We start from the raw sequence: 25,992 nt of genomic DNA, 5'->3' as shown, positions 1-25,992 counted from the left end.
AAACAGGGTTTTTTATAATTTAAATAGGCATATCAGTCGAAACATTAGAAATAGGAACAGGATTCTGTTATTAAATAAAGAAGATGTAATTATCTTTAACTTTTATAAAACTTTAAAAAAAGGCAGGACCTTGGTTATATAAAGTGAAAAATGGAACTTCGGAAATGAATGCCAATTTGCCTCCAAGTATAACCAGAAATTCCAAAGTTGCGAACCTTATCATCTCTATTGTAATCTAACATTTAGAACTGCCGAGTTTCTATCCCATGCAAAGGGCAATTCTCGCTTCCATAGAATTGCCTCAACAGCACTTTTGAGCAGAGAATGACCACAGCTTTTGCTGCTTCTTCCCCATCCCGTGACAATGCTAATGGAACCAAATGGACGTCCCGAGCTCTCCAGCCTCGAGAGCCACAGCATCAAAGCCACCTCGGCCACCCTCACAGAGAAACCATGAAGATCCAGAACAATTGCATCCCCTCGGACACTCTCCAGCCTTGGAAGCAAGCCACGATCCCAAGCTATGCCCAGCAACCTTGAAGCTCTCGCGCCAAGCCCATGGAATGACAAAACATCCACCAGCGAGTCGCACAGCACGGCCGGATCCTTGGCTCTCAGTAGCAATCGCTCGACGCCATTCCAAAGCCTCCCGCCGCCATCCAGATCCATGATCTCGTTCTCTTCGCATGGAGCTTCCAAGAGCTTGGCCACTGTTCCAGAGCTATCACACCGCCGGATACACTCCACCAGCTCCGCCCTCGCTCCGGTCGAATCCGCGGCCTCGAGAGCGGACAGAAAGACCGCCATTGTCTGCTCGTCCGGCCGAAAGATCTCTCCTCCAAACTCTCGCTGGAGCTGGAAGAATCTCGCCGGCAAACGAGCCCTGTGGTGTGGCGAGTTCTTGTACGAGTTTAGCACCGACGTGAGCTCCACCACGCTCGCCTTGAGCCCCGCCCTGGACATCTCCGCAAGCTTTTGCTCGGCCTCTTCCACCATGCCCAAGCTCGCGTACCCATCGATTAACGCATTGTAGACGAACTCGTCTGGAGCGCAGCATGCCACTCGCATCCGCAGAAACGTACTCTCCATTCTCCTCACCATCCTTGCCTTTGCGTATCCAGCGACGAGCGCGGTGTAAGTCCGTGAGTCGGGCTCTATGCCATCGTCCTCCATTTCGTCCAGCGTCTGCTCCATCCTCCTGATAGACCCCTTCGCTCCATACGCGTCCAAGACGATGTTGGCAGCCTTGACGAGCTCGGCCTTGCTGGGCTTGGATCGCTTGAGCAGGCGCAAAACTTCCTCCATCTTTCTGAAAGAACCACTCGCTCGGTAGCTCTCGAGAAGAGACAAGTAGAACCTCGCGTCCGGCTCGAGCTGGGACGACGAAACACGGCTCAAGATCTCGTCCACGCCGTCACGTCCCTTGGCCGCGCCGAAGCTCTTCACCATCGACGTCCAGGCCGAGACGTCGGGCTTGAAACCCGCGTCTACCATGTCCCTGTAGCATCTCTCCACGCTCTGGAAGTCCTTCCTTCGCCCGTAGATGTCCACCATGAGACCATACGCCTTTGCGTCGAGCTCCTCCGGCTTGAGCAGCAGTTTCTCCAGAGCCATGTCGACCCGAGCGTCGAGCTTCGCTCTCCTGTAAGCGTCGGCCAGGCAGCACCAGGTGATAACGTTCGGTTCCACTCCTGGAAACTCCGCAAGCATGGCTTGTAGAGCGGCTTCCATGTCTGGGATTCGTAGCGCCTTGCCGTAGACGCTGATCATCGCGTTGAAAGTCGACGTGCTCGGCGAGCAGCCTTCGTTGAGCATGCAGCGGAAGAGGCTCTCCATGTTTGCGAGCATGCCAGCTTTGCCGTAGGAGCTGATCACCAAGCCGAAGCTCGTGGAGACGAGACTGGAATCTGTGCGGTGTGTGTGGAGGATTTGAGCCAAGAGGCTCTCTGCCTTGCTCCACAGATGAGCCCGTGCGAATCCGGAGAGCACACTGTTGTAAGAGGCAACGCTCCCGAGCGGAAAGTTGGCTTTATCCACCATGGTTTCTCTCGTCAACCTTGAAAAGAGCTTGCAAAGAAGCGAAAAAAACCAGTCCTACCTTTCACATTCCTAACCATCCTGCACAGAAGAAATGAATCACAGATCTCCTGACTGCAAAAACCAAAGCAAACTCTTTGAGACTTTCACCTCTCCACTTCACGTTTTCCTGAAGAGGGGGGGCTGGAGGAGGATTTGCTCCGTCTCGATTGGGTCGGAGGTCGTCAGCTGTAGGAACAAAGCCGTAAGATTCAAGGAAAAACTAGCATTGTGAAGGCTTACCGGGTCGCGGAGAGTCGGCTTGCTATCATCCTGGACAATGGTGAATGGAGGCTTACGAGTTCCTTGTGCGTCGGTGGTGGTGGTGCAGCTGCTTGGCGGAGGCGTAGAAATGGCAGTTGCAGTTTTCTGCGCCTTACTACTGTACTCCGCCATCGCCACAACCCCAAAGAATATACTAGGGGTATAATTAATTTTAATAACTTATGATGCTTAATAATTACAAAATAAAACATAATTGCCTATCATTATTATTATAGTGTTTTAAATTAGTTTCTAGCAATACAGTCTGCCATTTTTATTTGGAAAAAAATTAATCTAGAAATTGTTATAATGTGATAAATTATTTTTAAAAATACCTATTGGTAATTGTAAATAATTTGCTGCGGTTTGGTTTTCTTTAATATGTAATCAACATTTATTATAAAATATCAATATAACCTTTATAAATAGATATGGTTATAAATCATTCTATTAAAAAAAAGAAAAAACTAGATTTCTAGCTTTATGTATTTGAATTAGGTTGTGAGAATAACATAATCCAACTCATGTTCAAGCTATATTCATCTATAAGAGTTGCATCAAGTGTAATGTCCTCTTATGCAATGCTAACTCAAGTATATAAAGCTAAACTTTAGTTTTTTCTTTTTATTTTATAAAAATAAACATGTAAACCATAAAATTATCTGAAGCACCCATGTGAATAAAGATTCTAATAAAGCTACTTTCAATTTTCCCTCGAAGGGTTAATAAATGTCATAAATAACTCTTTACTAAAGTTGCTCATATAATGAAAAATTTTGAGCTATGGACAGGATTACATATCTTAATTTTTATTTCACCTGATTTAATGGCTATATTGACTTTGGCCTTCATTGAGTAGAGACATTCTCTCAAGAAGTGTCCTTTTTCTCTGCAATTGTAACATATATTATTCCCCATATTACTAGTAAATTTTGTTTTTTTATTAGTGGGTTTGTCATTTTTCATTTGACTCTCCAATGTATTTGCTCTTTAACCATTGAATTTGCCTTTTTAGAACTTTAAGGATTCATTCTTAGAAAAACTCCTTTTAAATTTCCCCTTTTTATATATCCCTCTTAATTTGATTCCCTTGCTAAACATAAATTTAGATTTTTTGTGTTCATTTTTTGTAAATTATCATTGAAATGCATCTTAATAGTTATATCTAATGTTTCCTTGTAGTTGGTTGGTTCTAGCACATCACCATGACAAAGTTACAAAGATTTAAATGTGTTGTGGTGACAATTGCCATAATCATTTATTGTCTAATCTCATTAGTATTTAATGTCATCAACCTCATCCTTTGTGACTGTCCTTATGGTTGTAGTGATTAATTTATGATGGTTTTTAAGTTCCTCTATTATTGTAGTTTTTTTCCCACAGTAGGGTGTGTGTTACGATAAAATGATTGAGTAGTAAAGATTATAATGCTAATGCCTGGATAGAAAAGTATTTTTATTCTTCCCTTTGATCTCATAATTTATTTAATAGTATATCAAAAATAGCTTAGAAATTTATTATTATTTTATTTTAAATAAATTAAATAAATAAAGAAAATTATCACTCTAAGAAAAGGTAGTATGAAAAATAAACACCATCTACCTTTTAGAAGTTTCACTTTACCTACTAACTGTTTTTATTTCCAATTTATAACGTTTATATATATATATATATATATATATATATATATATATATATATTTGTATTACCATATCTGAGTAATAAGTGAACTATAATAAATTAGACTAATTAATACTAAATCATTCTTATATATAAGTAAATGTTTAATTTATAATATTTTATAATTAATTAATTTTTACTTTTATGAATCGCTTTATACCTTTAGATATTACACTTCATAAATTCTAGGAAATGGCCACCTTTAGTATCAATAGATCTTGGTGATGATTAACATTCATTTTTTCAAATATTTATATATTTTTTTAATTTAAAAATTAGGAATTTCTTTCCTAATTAGATCATGATGAAACTCAATTTTTTCCCTAGGTCTTTATGTTTGTATAGCAATCATTCTAGTAATGTATACTAATTAATAATAAATCATTTATATATATAAATAAATGTATAATTCATAATATTTTAAAATTAATTAATTTTTACGTTTGTGAATCACTTTATTACTTTAGAGGTTACACTTGGTAAATTCTATAAAATTGCCACCTTTAGTATCAATAGATCTTGGTGATGATTAATATACATTTTTAAAAATTTTATTCAAATATATTTATATATTTGTTTAATTTTAAAAATTAACAAATTTTTTCTTTTGTGAATAACTTTATTACTTTTGATGTTACACTTGGTAAATTCTAGGAAATGGCCACCTTTAATACTAATGGATCTTGGTGATGTTTAATATATTTTTTTAAAAAATATTATTTAAAAATATTTATATTTTATTTTAATTTAAAATCAGGAATTTTCTTTCTCAATTAGATCATGATGAAACTTAATTTTCTCCCTAAGTCTTTATGTTTATATAGCATTCATCCTGGTAATGTATACTAATTAATATTAAATCATTTTTATATATAAGCAAATGTATAATTCGTAAGATTTTAGAATTAACTAATTTTTAGTATAGTGGATTATTTTATTGCTTGTTAAATTCTATAAAATAGCTACTTTTAGTATAGATGAATCTTGGTGATGATTAACATACATTTTTTATTAAATCAGGAATTTCTTTGCCAGTTAGATCATTATGAAACTTAATTTTGTGCCTAGGTCTTGAAGTTTATATAGAAAGCATCCTGGTAATGTAGAATAATTATTATTAAATCATTTTTATATAAGTAAATGTATAATTTATAATATTTTGAAATTAATTAATTTTTACTTTTGTGAATCATTTTATTAATTTAGAGGTTACATTTGGTAAATTCTAGAAAATGGCCACCTTTAGTATAAATGGATCTTGGTGATGATTAACATACATGTTTTATAAAAAAGTATAAAAGAATATTTGTATATTTTTTTAATTTAAAAATGAAGAATTTCTTTGCCAATTAGATCATTATGAAACTAAATTTTTTTTCTTAGGTCTTTATGTTTATAAAAAAACATTCTAGTAAGAGTTTAATTAATAGGTAATTTTTTAATATTTATTTATTTTGAAATTCAGAATCGAACCAATTTATTACTTGATTAGAAAACTTATAAAAGGGGTTATGAATCATAGTCTTTTTATTATCAAGATTCACATAAAAAGAAACATTTTTTAAGAAATTATTTTAATATTAATTTACGGTATTATTTAGCATAGGACTATGTTTATATGTCTTAGCTTAATGTATTATTTCGTATGATTATATGAAACTTTTATTTTACTCTTTTTTTAAGGATTTTTTAGAAACCATTTAGATTTAGATTTAAATATTTTTATATATTAAGATTTAAGTTTTTTGTGTTTTTTCCTATATAATTTTCATAATATATAATAATTATAAAACCTTTAATTTATTTATATTAGATATTATATTTTATTTTAAATATAAGTTATAATGTATAATTTATAATTGAATTTTATAATATAATATATTTTAATTCCCATTTTAGTTTGAGGGAATGCATATGATATTTCACCAGATCCAGGAATTTGGCAAGTCTGGGAAATAATCCCTAACTGAAAATTCATAATATACTTCAAGGAGAAGATGATGTTCAAAAAGTTTTTATTAATGTTATTTTTTGCTCATAATCACGTCCAGGAACTTTCTCACCCCTCCTCATTCCCCACATCCTCACAAAAGTTAAAATATAAATATTTATGCTTTTGTTGATATAATAACATAAAAATGGCTTATTTAACTAAAAAATTATAACAAAACACAATGTCATTTAAATGTATTATATTAAATAATCCTTGAACTCATATTTAAAGATATTTCATCCATTTTTATGGTTTTTTTGCTAAAGCCTCTTCTTTTTTCCATTTTTGCTTTCTGTTTTGAACTCCTCACTTAAAATTACATGTCAAAATATAAAATATTGTTTCACTTTAATTCTCTCTATAACCCCTTCCTTAAAAAGTGTGATTATATTTATTTTTAGAATTATAACTACACTCACAAAGTTTTCCTTTGTTTACAAGATCCTGTGAAAGCATTAACTTCTAGGACTGAATAAGTTTTGAACCAAATTTTTTGGTAATTGTTATTCATGCACTTGGAATGCCAGACATTTAGCTTGTAACTTTACCCTTTTAATGTTATTATAAAAAAAAACAATCTCAATGAGAGAACTGTAATGGCATATCTCGTGCTTCTAATTGCATGGAGAGGAGATAACAACCACGAAAAATGGTCCAAAGCCTGTTCTCAGTCTTTTAGAAGTGAATGTCTTTTAATGTGTATTTACTGGAAAATCTCAATATTTTTCAAGTGGAATAATTATCAGTGATAATCATGGTATTAGAATGTAAGTATACCAGAAGCTAAAAACGTCAGGAGCTTGGACGCCATGGAACTCTCCTCAGATTTTACATTGGAGTCTGGCTTGGAAAATTTCTACTAGCGGCCACAACTCTACACATTAACTCTTAGGACGACTACTGCTCATTATTTTAATGGGCCCTCACGACCTTTATAAAAGCCGTAATGTAGTTCTTCCATCCCTAAAATGTTCTCAATTGTAAATGGAGCGTACAGCCCCTAAAGCGAAAGCATAACAATATACAGGGCAAATCTTATTCTCATTAAAAGGTTAGATGCAGCCAAAGATGAAGCTGTAAGACCAACATGAGAGGAAGGAAGACAAAGAGAATTGAGGCTTACCGGCCGATCATTTTGCGGTATGGTGGAGGAGACACAGTCGCGACTCTTTTGCGACCCCTTCAGCACTAGACATACTCGAGCCATACGAAAAAAGAAAAACATCTTTCTTCCCTTCACTTTGCAGCCTTTAAGCCTGCAGGCCTCGAGGCCAAGAGGAAGCCATGATTTTTGCTGGAACTGTTCTGCTCGATGGAGCGGTATTCGTCAGCGACGCGCTCCGAAATAGAAGAGTGTCTGATGGAGGAGCTGGAGCTGGAACCGGAATGGGGGATCCCGAGTGATGAAGGAGCGGCGACGCGGAAGTTTGCGCCGGCACCACCGCCACCGCCACCGCCGCAGGAGCTCTCGCTGTGAGAAGTGGAGTGCTCTCCGAGGCTGTGGGAGCTTCCGACTTTGCGTGCGCGTCCCTCTTGCAAACGGGACAAAAGGGCTTCCTCGTCACGAGCCATTGATCGACACAAGCTGCGTGGAAAGCTGCGAAGAACAAACGCAACAGTAAGAAACAAAGCCAAGCTTTCGCTCGCTCACCGTGTCGGCACGGAAGAACCCGGAGCTTCTGCCCGTCCTCGTACTCCTCCATGCAGATCACGCAAGTGTCTGCCTGATCGTCACCATCGCCAGCGCGCCTATACACCAACGTCGGCAGCGATCTCACCTCCGAGGAAGTCAGTCCCGGAGGCTCTCGCGGCAGCAGCAGCCTCGAGCCAAGCCGACGCAAGCGGTGCCTCCGCACGAAGAAGAACGTCGCCAGCACAGCCGTGACCGCGAGAAGCGAGATGAAAGCCACCGCCATGACGGACCAGGCCGGGTAGTCCAGCGTCGGGAAAATGAAGCACCTCGTCTGTGGATTTCCAGCGTACCTCCACAGAACCTTTCCCGCTGCGTGGGAGACAAATACCGCCGGGATCTTAATCCCATACGAATCACCCGACACTGCAAAGAAAAAGTATGAAAGGATCACATCTGATGTTATCTTCGCGAGAAGCTCCACTAGGAAGAACTTACTAATCACAAGGTCGCGGCCATCTTCATCGTTGTAGACGATCACTGCCGAGAATCCAGCGTCCTGGGCGTTGCGCACCTTCTTCTCAAACCGGCAAGCTCCACGCTTCACGAGGACGAACGAAGAGAATGGGCTCTGGTCTAGAGCCGGCCCGGTCTTGAGCGGATCGCAAGCGTCCAGTGGATTGCCGCGGTAGAGGAGGCCCAAAATCCCGGCTTGCGGGACGCGAGGAGCTGGGAGAGAATTTCCACAAATTCACGGATGCTTTTGGAGCGGGAAGAACTTACCGAATCCCGCCTCCATGTCCGAGAAGGGCATGGACTGATTCGTGGGAGTCGTGATGACGACCGTGGCATTTGCGCGGAGGAGCACGATCGCGAGGAAGAACAACGAGAGAAACATACTAGAACCCTAACTTAGGTTTCTCTAACGTGTCAAATTTTTTTAAATGGGATCGTTTTGTTTATAGATCGTTGTCGCTCCAGGAAACACTCTTGGCTTTCTCTTCTTGTTTTGCGCGGAATTCCATGGCGCGCCTCTCTTCCTCCGCGGTTATGAGCTTGTCCAGTTGCTTCATCTGCTTGACTCGCTGCGCGAAACGAAAGATTTGATTGCAAAGGCTAGAGAGGAAGATGGTTTTTTACGTCGTGGATCTCCATTTGGATCTGGCTCCGGTACTCCTCGTCTTTGCCGTACTTTTGCATGTCTCGCAAGAACTCCTCTCGCTCCTCAATCTCCTTGGAAACTGGCAATCCAAGGCAAACATGACGAAAGAACAACGAGAAGAACTCCATGATTCTTACTTAGATCCAAGAGTTGCTCCTTCTCCTCCCTGGAGCCCTTGCGAATCCGCGGCACGGGAGTGATCTTGGGTGCCACCAGAACTTCCCCCTGCGCTCTCGAATCTACAAAAGTTCTCCACGCTGGAAATCTAGATCCATACCTCTTCCAGGAGACCGTGCCACTCGAAGATGGTTTGAAGCCTTTGCTTCTCTTTCTCGTCCAGCACGGGCTCTAAAACCATGGGAATGTGGGCAACGAAACAAAGAAGAGGGAAAACTTACTCGTTGGAGGTGGCGGAAGTGATATGTTCTCAAACTCCTCCCTCGCCTTCTCGATTATAAGGGATGCCTTTCGCTTGCCGCCATAGCCATGCACTGGAAAAGGCGGCACGTCCTCCGGGCTCGGCCTCCTCCGGAACCGGGGCACTCTCACCTTGGGCTGCAGCAAAGCTCAGAGATTTCTCTGATAGGATCAAATTCGCAAGAGGCAACAAGAAAAACTTCCATTTTTCCGGTTTGTGAGATCAATGCTTGGAGGATTTACAAAGAGCAACCTTGCGATTCACGGGCGCCGGCTCTTCCGCCCTCTCTGCGAGCGAAGGAAATGGAGGATCACTCGTTAGAAAAGAAGAAGAAGATCACGACCTTCTTGCGAGGTGTTGGCAAGGCGGCGAAGAATCGCGAGCCTGTTTTGCAGCGAGAATTGCTCGCCCTTTTGCCTGGCGGCGGCGAATCCATTGTAGAGGCGAAAGAGGGCGCGCCCAGCCGCCGTGCCACGCCCCGGGGCATCCCACACTCTTTCGGGAGAATACGCCATCCAAGCCCTAGATTCGCGTGTCCACGTGGCAGTATGTTGGTGACGTGTCAGGGAGTATCCGTCTGACGTGTAGGGCTGAAAGGGCACGAGGCACAATGCAGGGGGCATTAGCGGGCGGCGAGGAGGGAAAGAAGAGGCGGAGGTGGTGGTGGAGCGATCGAGGGCAGTGGAGCTCCTTGTGGCTGATCCGGCTGGGAATCTACTACTCCGCGCACGCATTCACTGTTCTTCGTGATTTGATCTGCCGCTGCCATGGATGCCGTCCCCGCGCAACCTGCAGGCAAGAAATCTTTCTCTGTGCTGATTGATTGATTGATATTTCGAGCGATTCTTTGTCGATCGGCGCAGCGAGAAGGTTCTTTGTCCAAATTTCGATCTAGTTTCTTGTTTTTGGTTGCATTGTTGATATTTCGAGCGGTTCTTTGTTCTTTGTCCAGATTTCGATCTATGGTTTCTTGCATTGCTGATAATTCGAGCTTCGTTGTGATCTATGGTTTCTTGTTTTTGCTTGTCTTTATTGACGTTTTCATTGGTTTCATTCGTTTTTCTCATCGATCGATCAACCAGGTGCATCTGCTGCCGCTGCTGATGGACTCACGCAGCTGAGTAATTTGATGGCCTCGGAGTCCGGATCTCCGCCTCCTGTAAGTCTTTCTTTTTTCTTTTGTTTTTCTGGTCTCGGAGAAAACTTTCTACAACTCTTTCGTGTTCATGCAGCCGAGTGACCAAGAGATGGCCGAAGCCAAGGCTATGCCCGTGCGACAGTACTTGGTATGACGAGATTCTTCTCAAAAATGATTTCGTCCAACGTTGTGGATTCGCAGGAAACGAGAGTGGTGCCTCTCTTATTGCAAGGAATGCAACGCTTGGTGATTGAGAGGTATAGCTTCTAGTTTCTGTTATGGCCCTTCTTATTCGTGCATGGAAAGTGTGTAGGCCTGTGGATCCAGTGGAGTTTCTAGCGAAGTACTTGACAGACAACAATCCACGAAAGAAAGTTGAAGAGAAACCAAAGGAAGGAGAAGGAGCGCCCGCCGACGCTGCTGCCGCTCCCGGTGCTGCTGCTCCCGCGGCGCCTCCCGCTGCTCCAGCAAAGTAGACGATTCTCGAAAGTTCAACGATCATATCTTCAACAAAAATGGCTTTTTTTATTTATAAAATAAGCCCTAGAGCTACGAGCGGAAATGATGAAGTTCTTGCTCCTGGTGGCCTCTTGGGCGATGCTCCAACTCTCTCCCGCGGCGTCATCAGTCTTGCCATTCGTCGTCTTGCATGGTCAGTTCCGTTGCTGCGATCTGCGAAGTTAATTGAGTTTGCTTGAATCCTCAGGAATTTCCGATGAGTGCAAGCACCACGGTATCACCAAGTTCACTACTGATCTCGGCACTATGAGTGGAGCTCCTGGCTACTGCATGTCAGTCCTCAAGTTCATAGTTTCTCTAGTACTTTTGCTGATGCCCAGTGGTTTTCCTAGCGAAATTGGTAACGGGGCCAGCGATTCGTGGTTTCTGCGCCTTGACAAGCAAGTTGAGCTCGCGTGTAAGGAGGTATTTAACTTGTGTCTGGCGACTTTGAGCCGTTTTTCAAAGTTCTCTTCTGTAGATCAAACTTATTCCAGAGCTTGCTGGAGGCTACAACATCGTTGGTCTTTCCCAGGTAGAGCCTGAACGAAGAAACCACATCTCTATCATTACCGTGTTCATGTTTTCCACAGGGAAACTTGATAGGAAGAGGATTGATTGAATGGTGTGATGGACCTCCTGTAAGTTCGCTATGGTACTCTAGACGTAATCTAACTGACTCGTATGCTACTTCAGGTTAACAATATGGTCTCTCTGGGTGGTCCTCACGCTGGCATCGCGTCTTTGCCTCTTTGCGCAGTGCGTAAGCTTCCATTTCGTTCGGGTTGCCTCTTGACGAGTTGATTTTCAGGCCTATTCCTTCTGCGCATTGGCCGATATCATCCTTCATATGGGTGTCTACAGCGATTTTGTTCAGGTAGCTCCCAGCTTTACGTTTCTGAGAAATATTTTTCCCACTTACAGAACCATCTTGCAGAACCATCTAGCACCCACTGGATATATAAAAATGCCCAAGGTTTGCAAGTGACTACCATCATCGCGTCCTTTAACTATGAGCTTCCTTACGAAAATTTCCAGGATTTGTCGTCCTATTATCGGAGCTGTGTATTCCTTCCAAAGCTGAATAACGAGCTTCCCCAGAATCGCAACGCAACATTCAAGCACCGTCTCAGTGACTTGAATCAGCTCGTCCTTGTCAAGGTTTTTTCTTCCTATCGTATCCACCGTATGGCTGACGCTCGCTCGATTTTAACTTCCAGTTTGACAAGGACACAGTCCTGGTGCCGCAAGAAACCGCTTGGTTTGGATTCTTTCCTCCCAACGATCTAACGAAAGTGTTACCGATGGAAGAGGTACTCCACTCGATTCCAGAAACTTTGGTTTCATTCTTTTCTCTGTCCTATCAGACTGCTCTATACAAGGAAGACTGGATTGGTCTAAAGTCACTCCATGAACAAGGAAGGATCCAATTCGTGACGTTCTCCGGAGATCATCTCTCCATCTCGGATCAAGAAATGTTGGATCACGTCGCGCCTTACTTGAAACCAGAGAAAACAAGACAGAGAGAAGAACACGCAAGTATAATGTGACGATGTAAAGAGGAGAGGACTATTCTCTCGAAGTTACTCAAAAGCCCTTCCATGGGATAATTCTTTCTTGGAGCTAGCTCCCTTTAGGGCAGCGATGGCGGCAGTGATGGATTACCTCTTCCAGCGCAGCCTGGACGATCTGGTCAAGGGGTTGCGCAGCCAGGCGGCCGCGAGCGGCGAATCCAGGTACGTGGCCAAGGCGCTGGAAGAGATCCGCAAGGAGATCAAGGCGACGGATCCACATATCAAGGCGGCGGCGGTCCACAAGCTCGCCTACTTGAACGCTCTCCACGGCGTGGACATGGCCTGGGCGGCATTCCAGGTCGTGGAGGTGATGAGCATGCCCAAATTCTCCCACAAGAAGATCGGCTACCTGGCTGCGTCGCAGAGCTTCACCGATTCCACCGACGTGCTGCTGCTCATCACGAATCTCCTCAAGAAGGATCTGTCCAGCAAGAACGAATTTGAGGCCGGCATGGCGCTCGAGTGCCTGTCGCGGATCGCGACGCCGGATCTGGTCAGGGATCTCACGCAGGACGTGCTGACGATGCTGGGCAGTAGCAAGCTCTACATCCGGAAGAAGGCGACGCTGGTGCTCTTCAAGGTTTTCTCCAAGCATCCAGAGTCTATAAGAGTGGCTTTCAAGAGACTGGTGGAGAAGCTCGACGATCGGGACTCACAGGTGGTGGCGGCTTGTGTGAGTGTTCTTCACGAGCTCGCTCGGCAGGACCCCCAGCCATATCTTCTCCTCGCTCCCGAGCTCTACAGGCTTCTGGTGGAATCGACCAACAACTGGCTGCTCATCAAGCTCGTCAAACTCTTTGCACTTCTCATGCCGCTCGAGCCCCGGCTAGCGAAGAAGATTGCCGAGCCACTCTGCGAGCAAATGCGAAGGACCAGCGCGAAGTCTCTTGTGCTCGAGTGCATACGAACTATAACGGTGGGACTCTTGGATAACACCGAGGTGGTGGAGCTCGCCGCTGGAAAGCTGCAAGAGATTCTCGCGGCTTCTCACGGAGGAGAAGGGGAGGACGACGATCCGAATCTCAAGTACTTGGGACTCCAGGCAGTGCTCGACTTGTTGCCGGTTTATCCTCAGCTCGTCACGCAGAGCAAGTCGGTGATTATCAGCTGCTTGAACGATGTGGATCCCAGCGTTCAAATGGCCTCGCTACGGCTCATCGTCAGCATGGTCTCGGACTCCAACCTTGCCGACACTGTACAGATCTTGATGAGATATGCGCTAAGTGCCGAGAAGATCTTTTGCAACGAGCTCTTGTCTTCTATCTTGTCAACGTGCAGCAGGTCCTTTTACGAGCTTGTCACGGATTTCTCCTGGTACGTTGGAGTTTTGGGAGAGCTGGTTAGAGTTCCAAATTTCGAGCAGGGAAAGGAAGTAGAGAGGCAGCTTGTAGATATCGGGCTTAGAGTAGAAAGCGTGAGGAAGGATCTTTCAAGGCTAGCTCGGGACTTTCTAATAGATTCGTCGACTTGGGAGAACAGTCACATTCATAGAGTTTTAGCTGCGGCCGCATGGATAGCAGGGGAGTACGTGGAGTTGGCGGATGATTTGTTTGAGATTGTCGAGGCGCTGCTTCAGCCTCGCATGAAGAAGCTTCCACCTTCAGTACAAGCTGTTTTTCTCCAGGCAGTGCTGAAGATTTTGGTTCACTTTGCGAGTGCTGCTGACACTGCTATCGACGCAGAGGTGGTGGATAAGTTTGAGTACGAAGAGATAAAATCAAATGGGAATGTTGCGGATGAAGAACAAGCTCAAGAGCCTCTCGGAAGAATGTTAACGTTGATCAGAGAGAACGCTGGAAGTTTGCAGAGTCACGTGGACACGGAAGTCCAGGAGCGAGCCAGCAACCTGTTTGGGCTTATCAGCTTCATAGAAGACGAGGCTGGATCTGGAGGTGTGCTTGCGGGGATCCGGGAAGCTTTTGCGAAGGATTTGGGACCTGTGTCCCAGTTTTCTCAGCAAAGGGTGGTGGTCCCTGATGGCCTCGAGCTGCTCGACGATCTTAGCGAGCTCAAGAATGTGCTTGGTGACGATCAGCTTCAAGACACAGAATTGCTACCGGAGTCGAGCTCGCTTTTCACACACAAAAAGGAAGAGGACACTGCATTCGTCGATGAGAGTGCCGGCCTTTTGGAGCAGCACAGGAAGAAGAACGAAAAGTACTACTTGCCAAAGGAAACGAGGCAGGAGGAAGGACTACTTGGCGCCGAGGCTCCACAGGCGCAACCGGCAGCCGCTGATGACAACTACAAGCTGGCGGAAGAATTGCTGGTGTGGAACAAGCCCAAGCGTCCGAAAGCCCGCTCCGTCGTTGTCAAGGTCACGGACGAGGAGAACGACTTCGGCAGCGTTCCCATGACGTCCAAGGGTGCTCTCAAAAACTCGGTTCTCTCCAGTGCCATACGGGACGTTTTACTCAACAACAAGTCCGGGAGCCACCGTGACGGCTCGCTCCCGGAATCCAGCAATGCTGCTCAAAAGCACCACCACCACCACCGTCGGAGGCACCGAAGGGAGAAACACCCTGCGGAAGGAGGAGATTTAACAGCAGTACCACAGGAAGGCCTCGACAGTGAGAAGCAGCAGGATCAAGGCGAGCAGCAACAACAGGATCAAGAGAAACAACGTTCCAAGAGACAACACCACAGGAAACGAGCAAAGAGTCCGTTAAAGTTCGCCCCTCGAGCAGCCGTGGTACCGGACTTCCTGCTGTAAAAAGGAGTTAAGATGCTCGTCCGCGTCTTCTTGGAGGCCCTGCGACCCCGCGACGATATGAAACGACCGTCCTTCCTCCTTTGCTGGGAAAAAGAGCGAGAATCTGATGCAAGTGATCGGGATCAACGCAGGTATGCTCTTTTTTACTGCTTGTCTGAGAAAGGAAGTACCAAATGTTGCCTTGCTTTTATTCCAGGTTCGCAGCATTGTCTTGGCTTCGTATTCCTGGACATTTTTACAAATCCAGGTATGGATGTATGATACAACTTCCGTTGCGTTTGTGCCTCACAAAAACCAGAGATTTACATACTTAGATTGGCCGTGTTTACGACACTATCATTCGGCAAAATAAAACAGTTGCTATCCTTTGCTTCTCGAAGATTTGGCTCAATCATAGGAGTCCAAAAAAGAGTTTTTATATATTCGTATGTATAAAACCGGGAAGGGGATCGAGCGCCGCTTAATACGGGCTGGAAAGATCCACTCCAAATAACCGAATCGCACCACAGGAGCTCTCCTTGATCTTGGGATGCGAGAACTCTGGAGTTGAGACATTAGAGGCACCGAAAACTTGAGAAGATCCCCAGAGAGCTTGGACTTGAGACACCATCTGGTCCGATCGAGGCTGGAGATGGGCGGAAGTGACGGCGCTCACGCTCTGGAGCAGCGACGACGGTGACGATCCCGGCCAAGTTGGAAGAACTGGATGCAATGGAGAAGGATCGAAATGGTGGTGATGAGCAGCGGCGTTGGAGTTGAAGGCCGGGTGGAACACCGAGGCGGCCTTCCTCTTCCAGTGGATGAAGAGCTTGCAAGAGCTCCCGGCGGTGGTGGCGCGATCGAAGAAGACGGCGTCGCCGACTTGGAGCTGCTTGTCCTTGACGAAGCGGCTCCAGCCGCGGGTGAGGACGTAGCTCTGGCTACTGCTCCAGTACGAGTAGCGGAAGCGCCAGTGCTTGCCTCGCTCGTCCTCGAAGGATAGCAGTAGCCCCTTCTCGTGCGGCGCCAGCGGGAAGCAGCGCTCGGCGTGGTGCTTGGGGATGACGAGCCGGTTTAGCTTGCCGACGTCGCTGGGCGTCACCACCTTGAAGAACAAGTGCTCGCGGTGATGCTGTGCTAGTAGACTACTGCTCTTGCTCTTGCTCTTAGCGCGCAGGCGATGATCGTGATCGTCTTGTTGCAGCGTGGAGGCTGCCGAGGACGAGGAGGCGTCCAGCGGCGGCGACGGGGCGTTGTGATTGTTGGTGGTGGTGGTGGACGAGGAGGAGGAGGAGGTGTCCAAGGCGGTGTTCTTGATGAGCTGCTGGTTGTAGGTGTGCTTGCGCAGCATGTCGATGATCTGCTCCTTGGAGTGGAGGCTGAGGAAGGCGGACTCGGGCTCGGACTCGTCAACCGGGGGGAAATTGGTGAGCGCGTCGTTGCCTCTGATCTTGGTTGCAGCAACGTCGTAGGCCTTGGCGGCCTCCACCTCGGTGTCGAACGTCCCCAGCCACACGCGCTGGTGCTTCTCGTAGATCTGCGCGCCAAACCGGCCGTTCGGCTGCGGCACCACTCCCTTGTATTGCGACGACGGCAGCTTGAGAATGACTTGATCTTGGCGAAGTTGCTGGTGGCAGTGCTGCTGTTGCTGCTGGTGATGCTGGTGGTGGTCGAGGAATGGCGATGGTGGATGGAGATAAGCAGCAGCCGCCGCGAAAGGAGACGAGGGGAAGCTTGGATCATCAGGAGAGACAACGAGCCCGGTTCTCTGGAAGAAGAACTCCTCGGCGCTAGCCGGAGCGAGCTGCAGCCACGATGAAGGAGAGGGAGAGTAGCGATCGTTCATTGTTTTGCTCGCTTCTTCTTCTTCTTCTTTCTCTCGCTCCCGCTTCTTCCTGCAAGCTCTCTCCAATCCAAGCGTGCTTATATGCGATGTGAAAAAGGCAAGGGAATCTAAGAGCAGTACATTCTCGCGTTTCTGGACAGGCAAGGAAAAAACCCAAGAACAAAGAACCCAAATAAAAAGCTCCTGAAAACATGACCACGCTTCATGTCCAACAACACTTTCCACTGTGTGTTTTTTTGCGGGCGTTTGAATGTGGTACATCATGCGTCATCAAATTCATGCATGGATATTTACTGAGATTATTTACCCTTCTTTCCGCATTTAACAAGCATGTCTTATTCAAGATCTGTGACGTCAGCCCTAAAACATCCTAGCTACCTGAGGCGTAGAGCGTACGTGGTAGCGCTACCCCCAGCCGGTGCACTGGATTACCCCTCCTTGGGCCAATTCAGCATGGCTCACACGGTAAATCGCCGTACTTCCCGGTGGTGAAAATCCGGCATGATGCTGGCGCCAGCCCTCCAACTCAAGATCAATACGTACGGGGTACGTGAGTCGTATGTAGCCTCGACCGTATGGCATGCGGCGGGGGCGCATCCATGATCATGCACAGGGATTGGACGCCGTGGCATATCCGAGTGGAATCACCAGGATGGACGGATGGCCGGGATCTTACCAGCGTTGGCTCACGAGCCGACGCGATGTGACCCGCGTGTCACCGTACTGTGTGCCAATCATTCTTAATCATCATGGGCCCCAATGGTAAAATGCTGCTGCCCTTTACCCCCTAGTACTTAAAGTTACTTTTTCGTAGCTAGGCAGGTTTTCTTCTTTCCGGCCCCAAGATTTGCCTATATATACCGCGAGAGATTCTAAAAATCACCTTTTACCGCTCCTCGGTAGAAAGTAAAAAGCCCGGTCACTTTCACACACTTAGGAAGAACCAAAAAATCTTTGCTTTTCTTACATCGGCTATGGCAGTAGTAATGTCTGGAGATAGATGGATTCCTGTTGTTTTCGTGGCCCTAGAGAGAAAGAAGAGCTAGCATGCCATGGTAACCTCGCCATCATTTTCCAAATCCAACGAGACGATCTATTTCGTTGGGCAGCCAAAAATGCCATCAATTGCCCCTTTCGCACCCTAGCTATCTATACCGTATACTATGCAAATCTAGCAGAATATGCTTTGCGACGGATATGCCTCTGCCGGGAACTGAATATACGCCGCTAAACCCTAAACCACGGGGCCTCTGTTTCTAGGTCTGGGTTAGGGCTTATCCTCTTGAGGGGGGAGGAAATAGGGTTGGCGCCAGGGGCGAGCAGCAGGGGTCTAGGATGCGAATCGATCCCAGCGCGCGAGGTGAGTGATGGAGCGCGCGCGGCTACTGCTGTGAGGGATCCTGGAGATGGCGGATTAGCGGGCGAGAAGGAGATGAGCGGATATGAGTAGGTTGTCATTTAGGCCCCGCCCTGTAGACATACATAAGAAGCTCCCGATTGTCAAGTCCGTGAGAGACCTCGACAATGAGGATGGGATTGGAGTGTCGCGGATGGTCCAGCACGGGCATGTGGCGCTGGATTCGGAGAACGAGCTGGTGGGTGATCTTGGTTCCAGCTCAGTTTTTTTGATCGTCTTCTTTGCTTTGTGTTTGTTGCTTTGGTTGCGTTTTTTTTTTTTTGTTGCAATAGGTGCTGGCTACACCGGCTAGACGAGGAGGCGCAGAGATTCCCACGCCACAGTTTGTGTGCGTGGATACTTACGAGAAGGATTACTCGCAGACGTTCACGCAGCCACCGTCTTACTTGCGGAGCCGAGGAGGTGAGTGGATTTTCAACTTTCGCGGCTTAAGTTTGTGTGGCTTTTCTAGCAAGGAATGAAGGAACTGAGTTTGTGGAGTATGACTTGGATGACGAGGACGAAGATTGGCTCGAGCAGTTTAGCGATCGCAAGACACTGTCCCACGAGAAGTAAGCGTTCTTTTCTTTTGTGTGTGGATTTTGGGCAGGAGATGAATGTGCTTACGTTTTCTGTCTTGCAGATTTGAAAGAATTCTCTACAAAATGGAATTGCAGGATCACAAGCTTCGCGAGCGCGTGGGAGGTTTGCCTTCGACACTTGGAATCCCAATGCCGGTCATGCTACAAAAGGATGGAGCACTGGAGGTGGGAATAGCATTGCGTTTATTGTTGACGACTCGGGCGGTGACAGGTCGTGCGTGCTCAGAACATCCGATCGCCAACCATTGCAGGCGCCGTGTATGACTATTGGAAATCAAAGGTTGATACCATAGAACTTTCTTTGCATTTTCTATCTGGGAAAAATTAAACTCATGCATTGCAATGGCAGCGAGAGCGCTGGGAGAAGCCCATACTTCGTCGGTTGCAAGTGAGTTTTCTACTTTTTTCGTTTCTTTTCGAGCCAACACGATTAAGAAAATAACTTGCAGCCACCCCCACCGGTGAACGACACAAATCCTTTTAATGTATTTAGACCGAGGGAGAAAATTCATCGTCCTCACACCCGGCGGGTAACTCACAAGTTTTCTCTCCTTCGCTTTTCCTTCAAAAAGAAAAATTTCGTCTGGTCATTTTTCATAGATGCAAAGGCGTGAGAACGACGTCCAATCCTTTGACAAGCTCCGCCAGGTGAGTACAAACTTCCGTGTGTTCGTCTCTTTGACATGGTGTGAAAACTCTCGCGTAGGTTCGTCGCAATCTGGAGCAAGCTAGAGCATTGATGCTGGCTGTCCAAAAGGTAAGTGGCGTTGGAATCTTCTTCCACCTTGATTTGACACTGCTGCTTTTCTCTGCCTGCACAGCGTGAAGAGAAGAAGCGCGAGCTGGCCGACTGTGAAGGTCACATCCAGAGGCTCCAAATCAAGTATAAGGTAGCTGTGACTTTTGTTTTCGTCGCCCCTGTTATGGAAAGTGAGCTCTTTCTCTCTCTCGTAACTTCACAAACAGCACGAATCCAAAGCCGACGAGGACACGTCGTTCCTCAACAGCGCATCCCTGTTCCCACCAACAGTGCCCCGGAAACTCTTGTTTCCAAAGCGTAGTGACGACTTGCAAGCAGGCACGGACCAGATGAACGGGGACGCCTACGACTATGCCAACCCCATGCTGGAAAACTCCTTAGTGGACAGGATGGACCCCTTGAGAAAGAAGCGCAAGAAACGCTTACCTCTGTCGAGAGGACGACCAGCTAGAAAGGTACTGTGGCTGGCTCTCTTTTGCTTTCACTTTTGTTGGAACTTGATGTGGCTCTGGTGTTTGCGTAGTTCCCGATTCGATCCATCGATACTATGGAACCGGTGATGCTGTTCACGAAGCCACTGGAAGCGAGAGAGTTAGCAGACGCTGGTATACTGCCACCACAATTCGAGGAGGAAAGTTACCAGTTCCGTGGTAGGATGGGAAGGGGCGGGCGGATTGTTTTTGACCGCTGGAACCCGCTAACAAGAACGAGTGTTGGCAACAACTTGCCGTTTTGCTCACTGGCGAATTAGGAAGTTGTAACTTGTAGTACCTGTGATCTAATAAAATAATTTTGTTGTATGGAAAACTGTTAGCCGGAAGACGAAGAGATATGGTGCGCGCGAGGGAAGCAAGAAAGGAAAAAGTATATAGGTGTAGATTAAAATCGCGAAAGAAGAAAAGAACTGGATTCAACCAAAGAATGAAAACCAGTGCCTTTTCTTCCTGACGGTGTAAGAGACAGGGGCTTCTGCGACACAGTGGTTGAGAGCACATACCAGTGTTTCACAAAACTATACCTCCTTCCGGATACACGGAGTTGTAGTGCACTTCAGCCCAAAAGCTTAAGAATATGACTGCAAGAAAACGAGCGTTACCGATGAGCGCCTGGAAGGAAACTTGCTACCTCTGTCTGATTTCGGTTCCTTTGGTATGATGTCAATGATGCAAGTATCTATGAACGAAGTAATCAAACAGATCTTCATCCCATACTGTAGAGGAAAATGTCACAAGTTGAAAAGACAGACACTTTGAAATTACTTACCACATCAGCAGCAGCTTGCAATGTTACGTGATCACCCCACTCCCCATTCCTGGATTTAGAATTTTTGGAACAGATGTCAGTTGTGAAACCGAAAAGCTACTTACTTCGCCATCTTCTTGAGGTAGTCGCTGAATTTCATTGGAACGTAACCTTCGTATGGTTCTGGATCCTGCTTCAGCTGAATTCTCACAAATAATAACACCGCATGAAGCGAAAGAAGCAAAAAGAATACAAACTGTACCTGTTTAATGACTTCTTTCCGGACAAACATGTGATGATCTGGTGTTCTATAAAACTGATCCGAGAGCGCCCGAAACTACTACGTCAACCAGAGACAACTTTAATAGAGAGGTAAACGATATGAAGGAAATCAAGCAAATGTTTTGTTTTTGTTGGGTCTTTTTCGCTTATTTTTTTTGGAAAGTACCTTCGAAGATCTTGACATGGGAAAATTCTCTCAGTTTCTCTGGGACAGGGCTCTCAAATGGAAGGCTTTCAATGCAAGCACGCAAACAGAGTTTCAGGAATTGCAGAAATGCGAGATTCACCTGACAGTTACCATCGCCAGGAATCTTGTGCTCTGTCAATCCATAGACCTGAAGCCTGTATAGAGACAAGCCAACGAATGAATCAAAGTGAAAAGCAAAGGAAACAAACCTCTCAAGAAGCCTTTGATGATCGAGTGTGGCAGCGTCCGGGCTCGGTATCTCTCCATTTATCTTCGGGATATGCTACAGAAGTGCACCAAAAAGAAGTCAGCTATGGAGAAGAAAGAAGAAGTCAGCCATGGAGAGAAGAAAAAAATCCATACAGCCTACTTACAGGTATGGATTCCATGTGTGTGAGCCGCCGGCCAACTTCTCCTCCATCGAGTTGTGCCAACTCCTCGGAAAGAATAACCGCAATCGCCTCATCGTTCTCGTTGGTGCTGTTGTTGCGCTGATCGTAAGAGAAAGTTGGGGAGCTGCTGCTGCTGGAAGAGTGGTGATTGCCCATGCTCATCTCCTCGGCGGCGCAATCCTCGCAGATCTCCTCCGATCCAGTCACCAAACCGTAATCGTTAAGATTGTGATGCTCCTTGTCGCGATTGTCAAAAAAATCTCCAATCGGGGGATCCTCCTCCCGTGGCTGCTGTTGCGGCTGCGTGGTATCCTCGGTGTAGAGATGCTGCTGGAGAGAGATCGCTAGGGCCTCGTCGTCCTCTGTGCCATCTACCGGGCAGCAGCAAGGAAGAGAATCGGGCGACGATGATCGCGAATCGTTGCTACCAGTGAAAGGATGAACCTCCAGCAAGTGAAGACCCCATCTCACCAGTGTCTCATTCTCGTCGCTTGCGCTCATGCTCTTTGCCCCAAACCCTACACTAGCGACCCCTGGGACAGGAAATTTCCCTCCAATCCACTGCCGCCGCCGAGCTGGAAAGACTAATCCCGATCTTTTCCCAGCGATCGATCGATCGATCGCCGCGCCGCCGTTCCAATCGCTGCTAGAGAAGGATAATACCTTATCGCCACTCCAAGATCTGGGCGCCCTGGGAGGAGAGGAGAATTCTTGGCCGCGATAGCGTCTAGACGCGGATTACTGTGAGAGAAAGAAAGCCTATGTGGCAAGGCCGCCAAACCAATGCGTTTCAACGGACGCGACTGATTAGGGTTTATAGGTTAGAGGAAGAAGAAGCGCGTGGGAATATTTCGCGATGGCGGTCGCGCCGATGGGAATGCCGAGGAGGGGGTGATCCAGCGTGTGGAGATGGCGGCGGGCGAGGAAGAATGCGCGCCTTCCACGGCCTCCTCGTGCAAACCCGGGAGCAAGCTCACGTTTAGGGCTCCTCAGCAGCCATACACTTACCAGGATTTCGCCTATGGCAGGCTGCTGGGCATGGGATCCTACTCCAAGGTGGCGAATTCTAGCTGCATTTTTCCATTTTTCATCTTTCTCCCCTTGTTTCAGGTTGTGAGAGCTAAGAAAAAAGATTCTGGAGCTGAGTTTGCGCTCAAGATCATGGACAAGAAGCACATCACCAAGGAGAACAAGGTCGCGTATGTGAAGATGGAGCGGCTTATTCTGGATCATCTGGATCATCCTGGTGTGGTTCGTTTGTTTTTCACGTTTCAGGATACTCACAATCTCTGTAAGTAATTCCTTTCTTCGTTTGTTGCTTTCGCTGATACATGAAAATCTAGATATGGGACTGGAGTGCTGTCATGGAGGAGAGCTCTTCGATCAGATAAGAAGGGTGGGCCATTTACTCCTGGTCGTTGACATGTTTTGGTGACATGTCTCTTTTCACGCGCAGAAAGGTCGTTTGTCTCTCGAAGAAGCTCGTTTCTATGCTGCGGAGATTGTTGATGTTTTGGAATATATTCACGGCCAAGGATTGATTCATCGGGATCTCAAGGTATTCCTTTCTTGGCTGTTGTTCTGTACAATTCTCTTGCTGCTGCCAGCAGAGGAGATGGTCGATTACGTTTTTTTTTCACTATATGATCCTGACGGTCGTTTTGATATCGACATTGGCCAGCCAGAAAATTTACTCCTGACTGCTGATGGGCATATAAAGGTGGCAGACTTTGGCAGTGCGAAGGTGACAACACCCCTCCAGAATGGTCTCAGCGACGCGCAAGCAGGTTAAATATCTCTCGTTCTCGTGTTCTTTCCTCGTGTCGTTTAGTGTGCATTTTCGTTTCACAGATGACAAAAGCTGTACGTTTGTTGGCACTGCGGAGTACGTTTCTCCAGAAGTTTTGAATGGCCATCCCGTTACTATTGGGTATGTGTGATGGGATTTCTTTTTGGTTCTTCCGTTTAATAAGCAGCCGGTTTGCAGGGCAGACTTATGGGCCTTGGGATGTATTATATACCAAATGCTAGAAGGGAGGCCTCCTTTCAAAGGCGGGAGCGAATACCTCACGTTTCAAAAGGTTTTGGCGAAAGACCTTGTCATACCGTCTCACTTCCCGTCCGCAGCCAAAGAACTTATCAATAAGTTGCTGGTAAGTCGATGATAATTTCTTTGTGGAGTGGAAAGGACACATTTTGATTGTTCTTTCCAGAACCTTGAACCTGACAAAAGGCCCGGAGCTGGCCCAGCGGGCTATGCAGCGTTGAAAAGCCATGCTTTTTTCAGCGGGATTGAGTGGCTTAAACTCAGGCAGTCGGCCGCACCCGGGCTTGCTCCATCGCCATCGTCTCAGGTGATCTACAGGCAGCATTGTGTCAGTTATTTGTTGGCTTATGTTCGAACTCGACTTTGTTGTTGATGACGCGAAAACATTGACGCACTTGTTTAAAGGGTGGGGGAAATGGAGCTGAGAGTGATGATTCAGAAAACTCGGACTGGGATCTAGCTCATCTGGGAGGCCGGGTCTCGAGGCTAGACGTTTCGGACGCTTCGAGTCCCATGTCCAGCAGTAATGAGCCATCGAGTCCCAGCGCCGTGCTTGCTTCTGCTGCAAGACTTCTCGACGAGAACGTTCACGAACCATGGTTAGTTCTCACAATTCTCTCCAAGTCGATTTTTTTGGTTTCAATTGTAGCTGACCCGAGTTCCCTGTAGGCAGAAGTTTCTATTCGAGGGTGAAACCATCTTGGCCAGTTCGCGCGTCCGGAAGTTTCGAAAGCTCTCGGTCAAGAAGAGACAGCTGATCCTCACTGACAGGCCGAGGCTGTTCTACGTCCACCCGATCAAACTTGTTTTCAAGGGAGAGGTTCCATGGTCGCGGGATATTTATGTTAGAGTGGAGAACGATCTCAAGTTTTGTATATGCACGGTAAGTCTCGTTTTCTTTCTCCATCTCTAATGCGATGCTGTGGTTTTCTCGAGCAGCCAAAGCGGACTTATAATCTGGAGGATACAAAGGGACAAGCGAGGGTCTGGAAAGAATCCATAGAAAAGCTTGTCAATGCGAAATAATGTTAATCGATGTTAATTAAAGTTAACGACGTTTATTTGGCTAATTATTCTCTTGACACGTGGCGAATGATAATCCGTTGAGATCTTTAGGGCTTGAAAATACGAAAAAGAAGAAAATTCTCTGAGAGGGGAAATGGCGGAGGAGGAAGGGATCGAGTTGGTCGTGTTGCCGGATCTTAGCGCGCTCTTGAAGCTTGATGAATTGGTGCGCAAGGGGAACATCACCGGCGCCAAGGCGGCTTTCGCGAGGCAGAGGTGAGGAGATTTTTCCTCTTTTTTAGCGTTGGATCGATAGAATTTGCAATGCAGGTATGAGGAACTCCACAAGAGTCTCAAGGAAAGTATAGCAAACACTAGGAAATTGTTTGAAGAAAGGGAGGAGCTCACTCGCAAGTTTAATGTAAGGAAACTCTTTGGTTTTCTCTTTTGCCTTGCATTGTTTTTCTCTAGCGGTGACATCTTCCTCTCTTTTGTAGGTGGAGAAGATTGAACTGGAGAAAGTTTTGGTCGACGCCCAGGAAGATGAAGCTGCTCTCGACATGCTTCGTGAGGACTCGGAGCAAGCGGAATCAGAAGCACTGGCATGCAGGTAAAGTATGGTTCTTTGTCTATGTTTTTATCTTCCTAGCTAGACAACCAACTTTGCCGCAGGGAGAGGGACTTGGCATTGCAGGCTGAAGAAACGGATCTTAGAAGGGCGCAAGAAGAATTTCAGAAGAGGATCGAAGAGATAGAACATGAGTATGATATGGCTCTACAGCCAACGTTGCTTCAACTGAAGGTGATAGATACATTTGGTAATCTGCCTCCTTCGTTATCTCTGAGTTTTGTGATCCATACAGATGGATATTAGCGATTTGCATAGCCAGCACGGTGATTCTATTGCAAAAATTGAGGAACTAAAGAAGGAGGTATAATCGTTCTTACAACTTAAAACCTCTCCTGTGTAAGTTTTCAGATTGCTCAATTGTTTTTATAGGCTCCACCCATCACACGCGACCACATTTTTGGCAGAGCGCTGAAATTCAAGCGCGTCTTGAGGTCCTGGCGACCGACATGCAAGGTCTTACCGTTCATAGAAGAGGAG

General features: G+C 46.2%; 10 protein-coding genes and 1 long non-coding RNA gene across 13 annotated transcripts; 6 read left to right on the top strand and 5 right to left on the bottom strand.

Moving 5' to 3' along the window:
• Positions 1–84: 84 nt before the first annotated feature.
• On the bottom strand, positions 85–2,265 carry LOC9635050 (pentatricopeptide repeat-containing protein At3g18110, chloroplastic). The gene is made up of 2 exons (XM_024672334.1): positions 2,188–2,265; positions 85–2,118 (listed from the first exon to the last, which is right to left on the bottom strand). Exon 2 carries the CDS (start codon positions 2,038–2,040, stop codon positions 226–228), a length of 1,815 nt encoding a protein of 604 aa, XP_024528102.1. The 5' UTR covers positions 2,041–2,118; positions 2,188–2,265; the 3' UTR covers positions 85–225.
• Positions 2,266–6,968: 4,703 nt separating this feature from the next.
• On the bottom strand, positions 6,969–8,562 carry LOC9631846 (receptor homology region, transmembrane domain- and RING domain-containing protein 2). Of its 2 annotated transcripts, none has more exons than XM_024672347.1 (5): positions 8,427–8,562; positions 8,142–8,372; positions 7,665–8,099; positions 7,137–7,610; positions 6,969–7,087 (listed from the first exon to the last, which is right to left on the bottom strand). In XM_024672347.1, the coding sequence occupies exons 1-4, from the start codon at positions 8,539–8,541 to the stop codon at positions 7,264–7,266; spliced, it is 1,128 nt and encodes a 375-aa protein (XP_024528115.1). In that variant the 5' UTR covers positions 8,542–8,562; the 3' UTR covers positions 6,969–7,087; positions 7,137–7,263. The 2 variants fall into 2 exon arrangements, with proteins under 2 accessions (XP_024528115.1, XP_002966966.2); XM_002966920.2 differs by having other exon boundaries at positions 7,665–8,069.
• LOC112345397 lies at positions 8,556–9,846 on the bottom strand. Its single transcript, XM_024672088.1, has 6 exons — positions 9,567–9,846; positions 9,204–9,371; positions 9,083–9,153; positions 8,943–9,030; positions 8,784–8,884; positions 8,556–8,728 (listed from the first exon to the last, which is right to left on the bottom strand). Exons 1-6 carry the CDS (start codon positions 9,844–9,846, stop codon positions 8,603–8,605), a joined length of 834 nt encoding a protein of 277 aa, XP_024527856.1. The 3' UTR covers positions 8,556–8,602.
• Positions 9,847–9,859: 13 nt separating this feature from the next.
• LOC9631845 (protein dpy-30 homolog) lies at positions 9,860–10,922 on the top strand. The gene is made up of 5 exons (XM_002967270.2): positions 9,860–10,018; positions 10,306–10,382; positions 10,456–10,509; positions 10,563–10,618; positions 10,675–10,922. Exons 1-5 carry the CDS (start codon positions 9,991–9,993, stop codon positions 10,835–10,837), a joined length of 378 nt encoding a protein of 125 aa, XP_002967316.2. The 5' UTR covers positions 9,860–9,990; the 3' UTR covers positions 10,838–10,922.
• Positions 10,835–12,476, top strand: LOC9631844 (palmitoyl-protein thioesterase 1). Its single transcript, XM_002967269.2, has 11 exons — positions 10,835–11,013; positions 11,068–11,152; positions 11,213–11,285; positions 11,341–11,394; positions 11,453–11,500; positions 11,556–11,618; positions 11,671–11,736; positions 11,797–11,835; positions 11,898–12,020; positions 12,080–12,172; positions 12,227–12,476. Exons 1-11 carry the CDS (start codon positions 10,923–10,925, stop codon positions 12,407–12,409), a joined length of 918 nt encoding a protein of 305 aa, XP_002967315.1. The 5' UTR covers positions 10,835–10,922; the 3' UTR covers positions 12,410–12,476.
• A 5-nt stretch (positions 12,477–12,481) lies between these two features.
• Positions 12,482–15,524, top strand: LOC9635049 (AP-3 complex subunit delta). The gene is made up of 2 exons (XM_002967268.2): positions 12,482–15,277; positions 15,343–15,524. The coding sequence occupies exon 1, from the start codon at positions 12,504–12,506 to the stop codon at positions 15,144–15,146; it is 2,643 nt and encodes an 880-aa protein (XP_002967314.1). The 5' UTR covers positions 12,482–12,503; the 3' UTR covers positions 15,147–15,277; positions 15,343–15,524.
• An 18-nt stretch (positions 15,525–15,542) lies between these two features.
• Positions 15,543–17,553, bottom strand: LOC9631843. The gene is made up of 3 exons (XM_024672087.1): positions 17,404–17,553; positions 16,434–17,103; positions 15,543–16,325 (listed from the first exon to the last, which is right to left on the bottom strand). The coding sequence occupies exons 1-3, from the start codon at positions 17,551–17,553 to the stop codon at positions 15,607–15,609; spliced, it is 1,539 nt and encodes a 512-aa protein (XP_024527855.1). The 3' UTR covers positions 15,543–15,606.
• A 695-nt stretch (positions 17,554–18,248) lies between these two features.
• LOC9635048 (enhancer of polycomb-like protein 1) lies at positions 18,249–20,536 on the top strand. Of its 2 annotated transcripts, none has more exons than XM_024671809.1 (12): positions 18,249–18,566; positions 18,661–18,790; positions 18,840–18,939; positions 19,011–19,134; positions 19,181–19,249; positions 19,319–19,357; positions 19,419–19,499; positions 19,570–19,617; positions 19,676–19,726; positions 19,791–19,859; positions 19,936–20,184; positions 20,253–20,536. In XM_024671809.1, the coding sequence occupies exons 1-12, from the start codon at positions 18,414–18,416 to the stop codon at positions 20,478–20,480; spliced, it is 1,341 nt and encodes a 446-aa protein (XP_024527577.1). In that variant the 5' UTR covers positions 18,249–18,413; the 3' UTR covers positions 20,481–20,536. The 2 variants fall into 2 exon arrangements, with proteins under 2 accessions (XP_024527577.1, XP_024527579.1); XM_024671811.1 differs by having other exon boundaries at positions 19,196–19,249; positions 20,253–20,499.
• A 47-nt stretch (positions 20,537–20,583) lies between these two features.
• LOC9631842 lies at positions 20,584–22,625 on the bottom strand. The gene is made up of 9 exons (XM_002966918.2): positions 21,815–22,625; positions 21,650–21,723; positions 21,541–21,595; positions 21,234–21,308; positions 21,097–21,170; positions 20,993–21,041; positions 20,855–20,939; positions 20,748–20,804; positions 20,584–20,698 (listed from the first exon to the last, which is right to left on the bottom strand). The coding sequence occupies exons 1-9, from the start codon at positions 22,331–22,333 to the stop codon at positions 20,640–20,642; spliced, it is 1,047 nt and encodes a 348-aa protein (XP_002966964.2). The 5' UTR covers positions 22,334–22,625; the 3' UTR covers positions 20,584–20,639.
• A 12-nt stretch (positions 22,626–22,637) lies between these two features.
• On the top strand, positions 22,638–24,949 carry LOC9631841 (3-phosphoinositide-dependent protein kinase 1). Its single transcript, XM_002967266.2, has 11 exons — positions 22,638–22,888; positions 22,943–23,123; positions 23,176–23,228; positions 23,289–23,390; positions 23,514–23,619; positions 23,684–23,762; positions 23,820–23,985; positions 24,046–24,186; positions 24,285–24,478; positions 24,549–24,762; positions 24,819–24,949. The coding sequence occupies exons 1-11, from the start codon at positions 22,742–22,744 to the stop codon at positions 24,903–24,905; spliced, it is 1,470 nt and encodes a 489-aa protein (XP_002967312.1). The 5' UTR covers positions 22,638–22,741; the 3' UTR covers positions 24,906–24,949.
• Positions 24,950–25,218: 269 nt separating this feature from the next.
• Positions 25,219–25,676, top strand: LOC112345441. Its single transcript, XR_002992044.1, has 3 exons — positions 25,219–25,305; positions 25,382–25,494; positions 25,557–25,676. It is a non-coding gene; the product is annotated as an uncharacterized LOC112345441 (long non-coding RNA).
• Positions 25,677–25,992: the final 316 nt, after the last annotated feature.

Source organism: Selaginella moellendorffii, unplaced genomic scaffold (genome assembly GCF_000143415.4).
Source record: "Selaginella moellendorffii unplaced genomic scaffold, v1.0 SELMOscaffold_8, whole genome shotgun sequence".
In the NCBI taxonomy this organism is placed as follows: domain Eukaryota; kingdom Viridiplantae; phylum Streptophyta; class Lycopodiopsida; order Selaginellales; family Selaginellaceae; genus Selaginella; species Selaginella moellendorffii.
The sequence above is the reverse complement of the archived record's forward strand: the minus strand, read 5'-3'. Positions and strand labels throughout refer to the sequence as shown.

Bases quoted from the DNA above. Each gene is read 5' to 3' on its own strand.
- LOC9635050 (XM_024672334.1), bottom strand. From the start codon at position 2,040: ATGGTGGATAAAGCCAACTTTCCGCTCGGGAGCGTTGCCTCTTACAAC.
- LOC9631846 (XM_024672347.1), bottom strand. From the start codon at position 8,541: ATGTTTCTCTCGTTGTTCTTCCTCGCGATCGTGCTCCTCCGCGCAAAT. The intron at 8,373-8,426 runs GTAAGTTCTTCC...ATTCTCTCCCAG, and splicing joins GGACATGGAGGCGGGATTCG to CTCCTCGCGTCCCGCAAGCC. The intron at 7,611-7,664 runs GTGAGCGAGCGA...TGTTCTTCGCAG, and splicing joins GGTTCTTCCGTGCCGACACG to CTTTCCACGCAGCTTGTGTC.
- LOC112345397 (XM_024672088.1), bottom strand. From the start codon at position 9,846: ATGCCCCCTGCATTGTGCCTCGTGCCCTTTCAGCCCTACACGTCAGAC. The intron at 9,154-9,203 runs GTAAGTTTTCCC...CCATGGTTTTAG, and splicing joins ACTTCCGCCACCTCCAACGA to AGCCCGTGCTGGACGAGAAA. The intron at 8,729-8,783 runs GTAAAAAACCAT...CGTTTCGCGCAG, and splicing joins TCCAAATGGAGATCCACGAC to CGAGTCAAGCAGATGAAGCA.
- LOC9631845 (XM_002967270.2), top strand. From the start codon at position 9,991: ATGGATGCCGTCCCCGCGCAACCTGCAG. The intron at 10,383-10,455 runs GTAAGTCTTTCT...GTGTTCATGCAG, and splicing joins AGTCCGGATCTCCGCCTCCT to CCGAGTGACCAAGAGATGGC. The intron at 10,510-10,562 runs GTATGACGAGAT...GTGGATTCGCAG, and splicing joins TGCCCGTGCGACAGTACTTG to GAAACGAGAGTGGTGCCTCT.
- LOC9631844 (XM_002967269.2), top strand. From the start codon at position 10,923: ATGATGAAGTTCTTGCTCCTGGTGGCCTCTTGGGCGATGCTCCAACTC. The intron at 11,153-11,212 runs GTCAGTCCTCAA...TGGTTTTCCTAG, and splicing joins GGAGCTCCTGGCTACTGCAT to CGAAATTGGTAACGGGGCCA. The intron at 12,021-12,079 runs GTTTTTTCTTCC...TTTAACTTCCAG, and splicing joins ATCAGCTCGTCCTTGTCAAG to TTTGACAAGGACACAGTCCT.
- LOC9635049 (XM_002967268.2), top strand. From the start codon at position 12,504: ATGGCGGCAGTGATGGATTACCTCTTCCAGCGCAGCCTGGACGATCTG.
- LOC9631843 (XM_024672087.1), bottom strand. From the start codon at position 17,553: ATGCCATACGGTCGAGGCTACATACGACTCACGTACCCCGTACGTATT. The intron at 17,104-17,403 runs GTAATCCAGTGC...TTGCCTGTCCAG, and splicing joins CTGAATTGGCCCAAGGAGGG to AAACGCGAGAATGTACTGCT. The intron at 16,326-16,433 runs CCGCCTTGGACA...CCTCCACGCTGC, and splicing joins CCAGCAGCTCATCAAGAACA to AACAAGACGATCACGATCAT.
- LOC9635048 (XM_024671809.1), top strand. From the start codon at position 18,414: ATGAGTAGGTTGTCATTTAGGCCCCGCCCTGTAGACATACATAAGAAG. The intron at 19,358-19,418 runs GTGAGTTTTCTA...AATAACTTGCAG, and splicing joins CCATACTTCGTCGGTTGCAA to CCACCCCCACCGGTGAACGA. The intron at 20,185-20,252 runs GTACTGTGGCTG...GTGTTTGCGTAG, and splicing joins GAGGACGACCAGCTAGAAAG to TTCCCGATTCGATCCATCGA.
- LOC9631842 (XM_002966918.2), bottom strand. From the start codon at position 22,333: ATGAGCGCAAGCGACGAGAATGAGACACTGGTGAGATGGGGTCTTCAC. The intron at 21,724-21,814 runs GTAAGTAGGCTG...GCACTTCTGTAG, and splicing joins CACACATGGAATCCATACCT to CATATCCCGAAGATAAATGG. The intron at 21,042-21,096 runs GTAAGTAGCTTT...TTCTAAATCCAG, and splicing joins TACCTCAAGAAGATGGCGAA to GAATGGGGAGTGGGGTGATC.
- LOC9631841 (XM_002967266.2), top strand. From the start codon at position 22,742: ATGGCGGCGGGCGAGGAAGAATGCGCGCCTTCCACGGCCTCCTCGTGC. The intron at 23,229-23,288 runs GTGGGCCATTTA...TTTCACGCGCAG, and splicing joins TCTTCGATCAGATAAGAAGG to AAAGGTCGTTTGTCTCTCGA. The intron at 24,479-24,548 runs GTTAGTTCTCAC...AGTTCCCTGTAG, and splicing joins GAGAACGTTCACGAACCATG to GCAGAAGTTTCTATTCGAGG.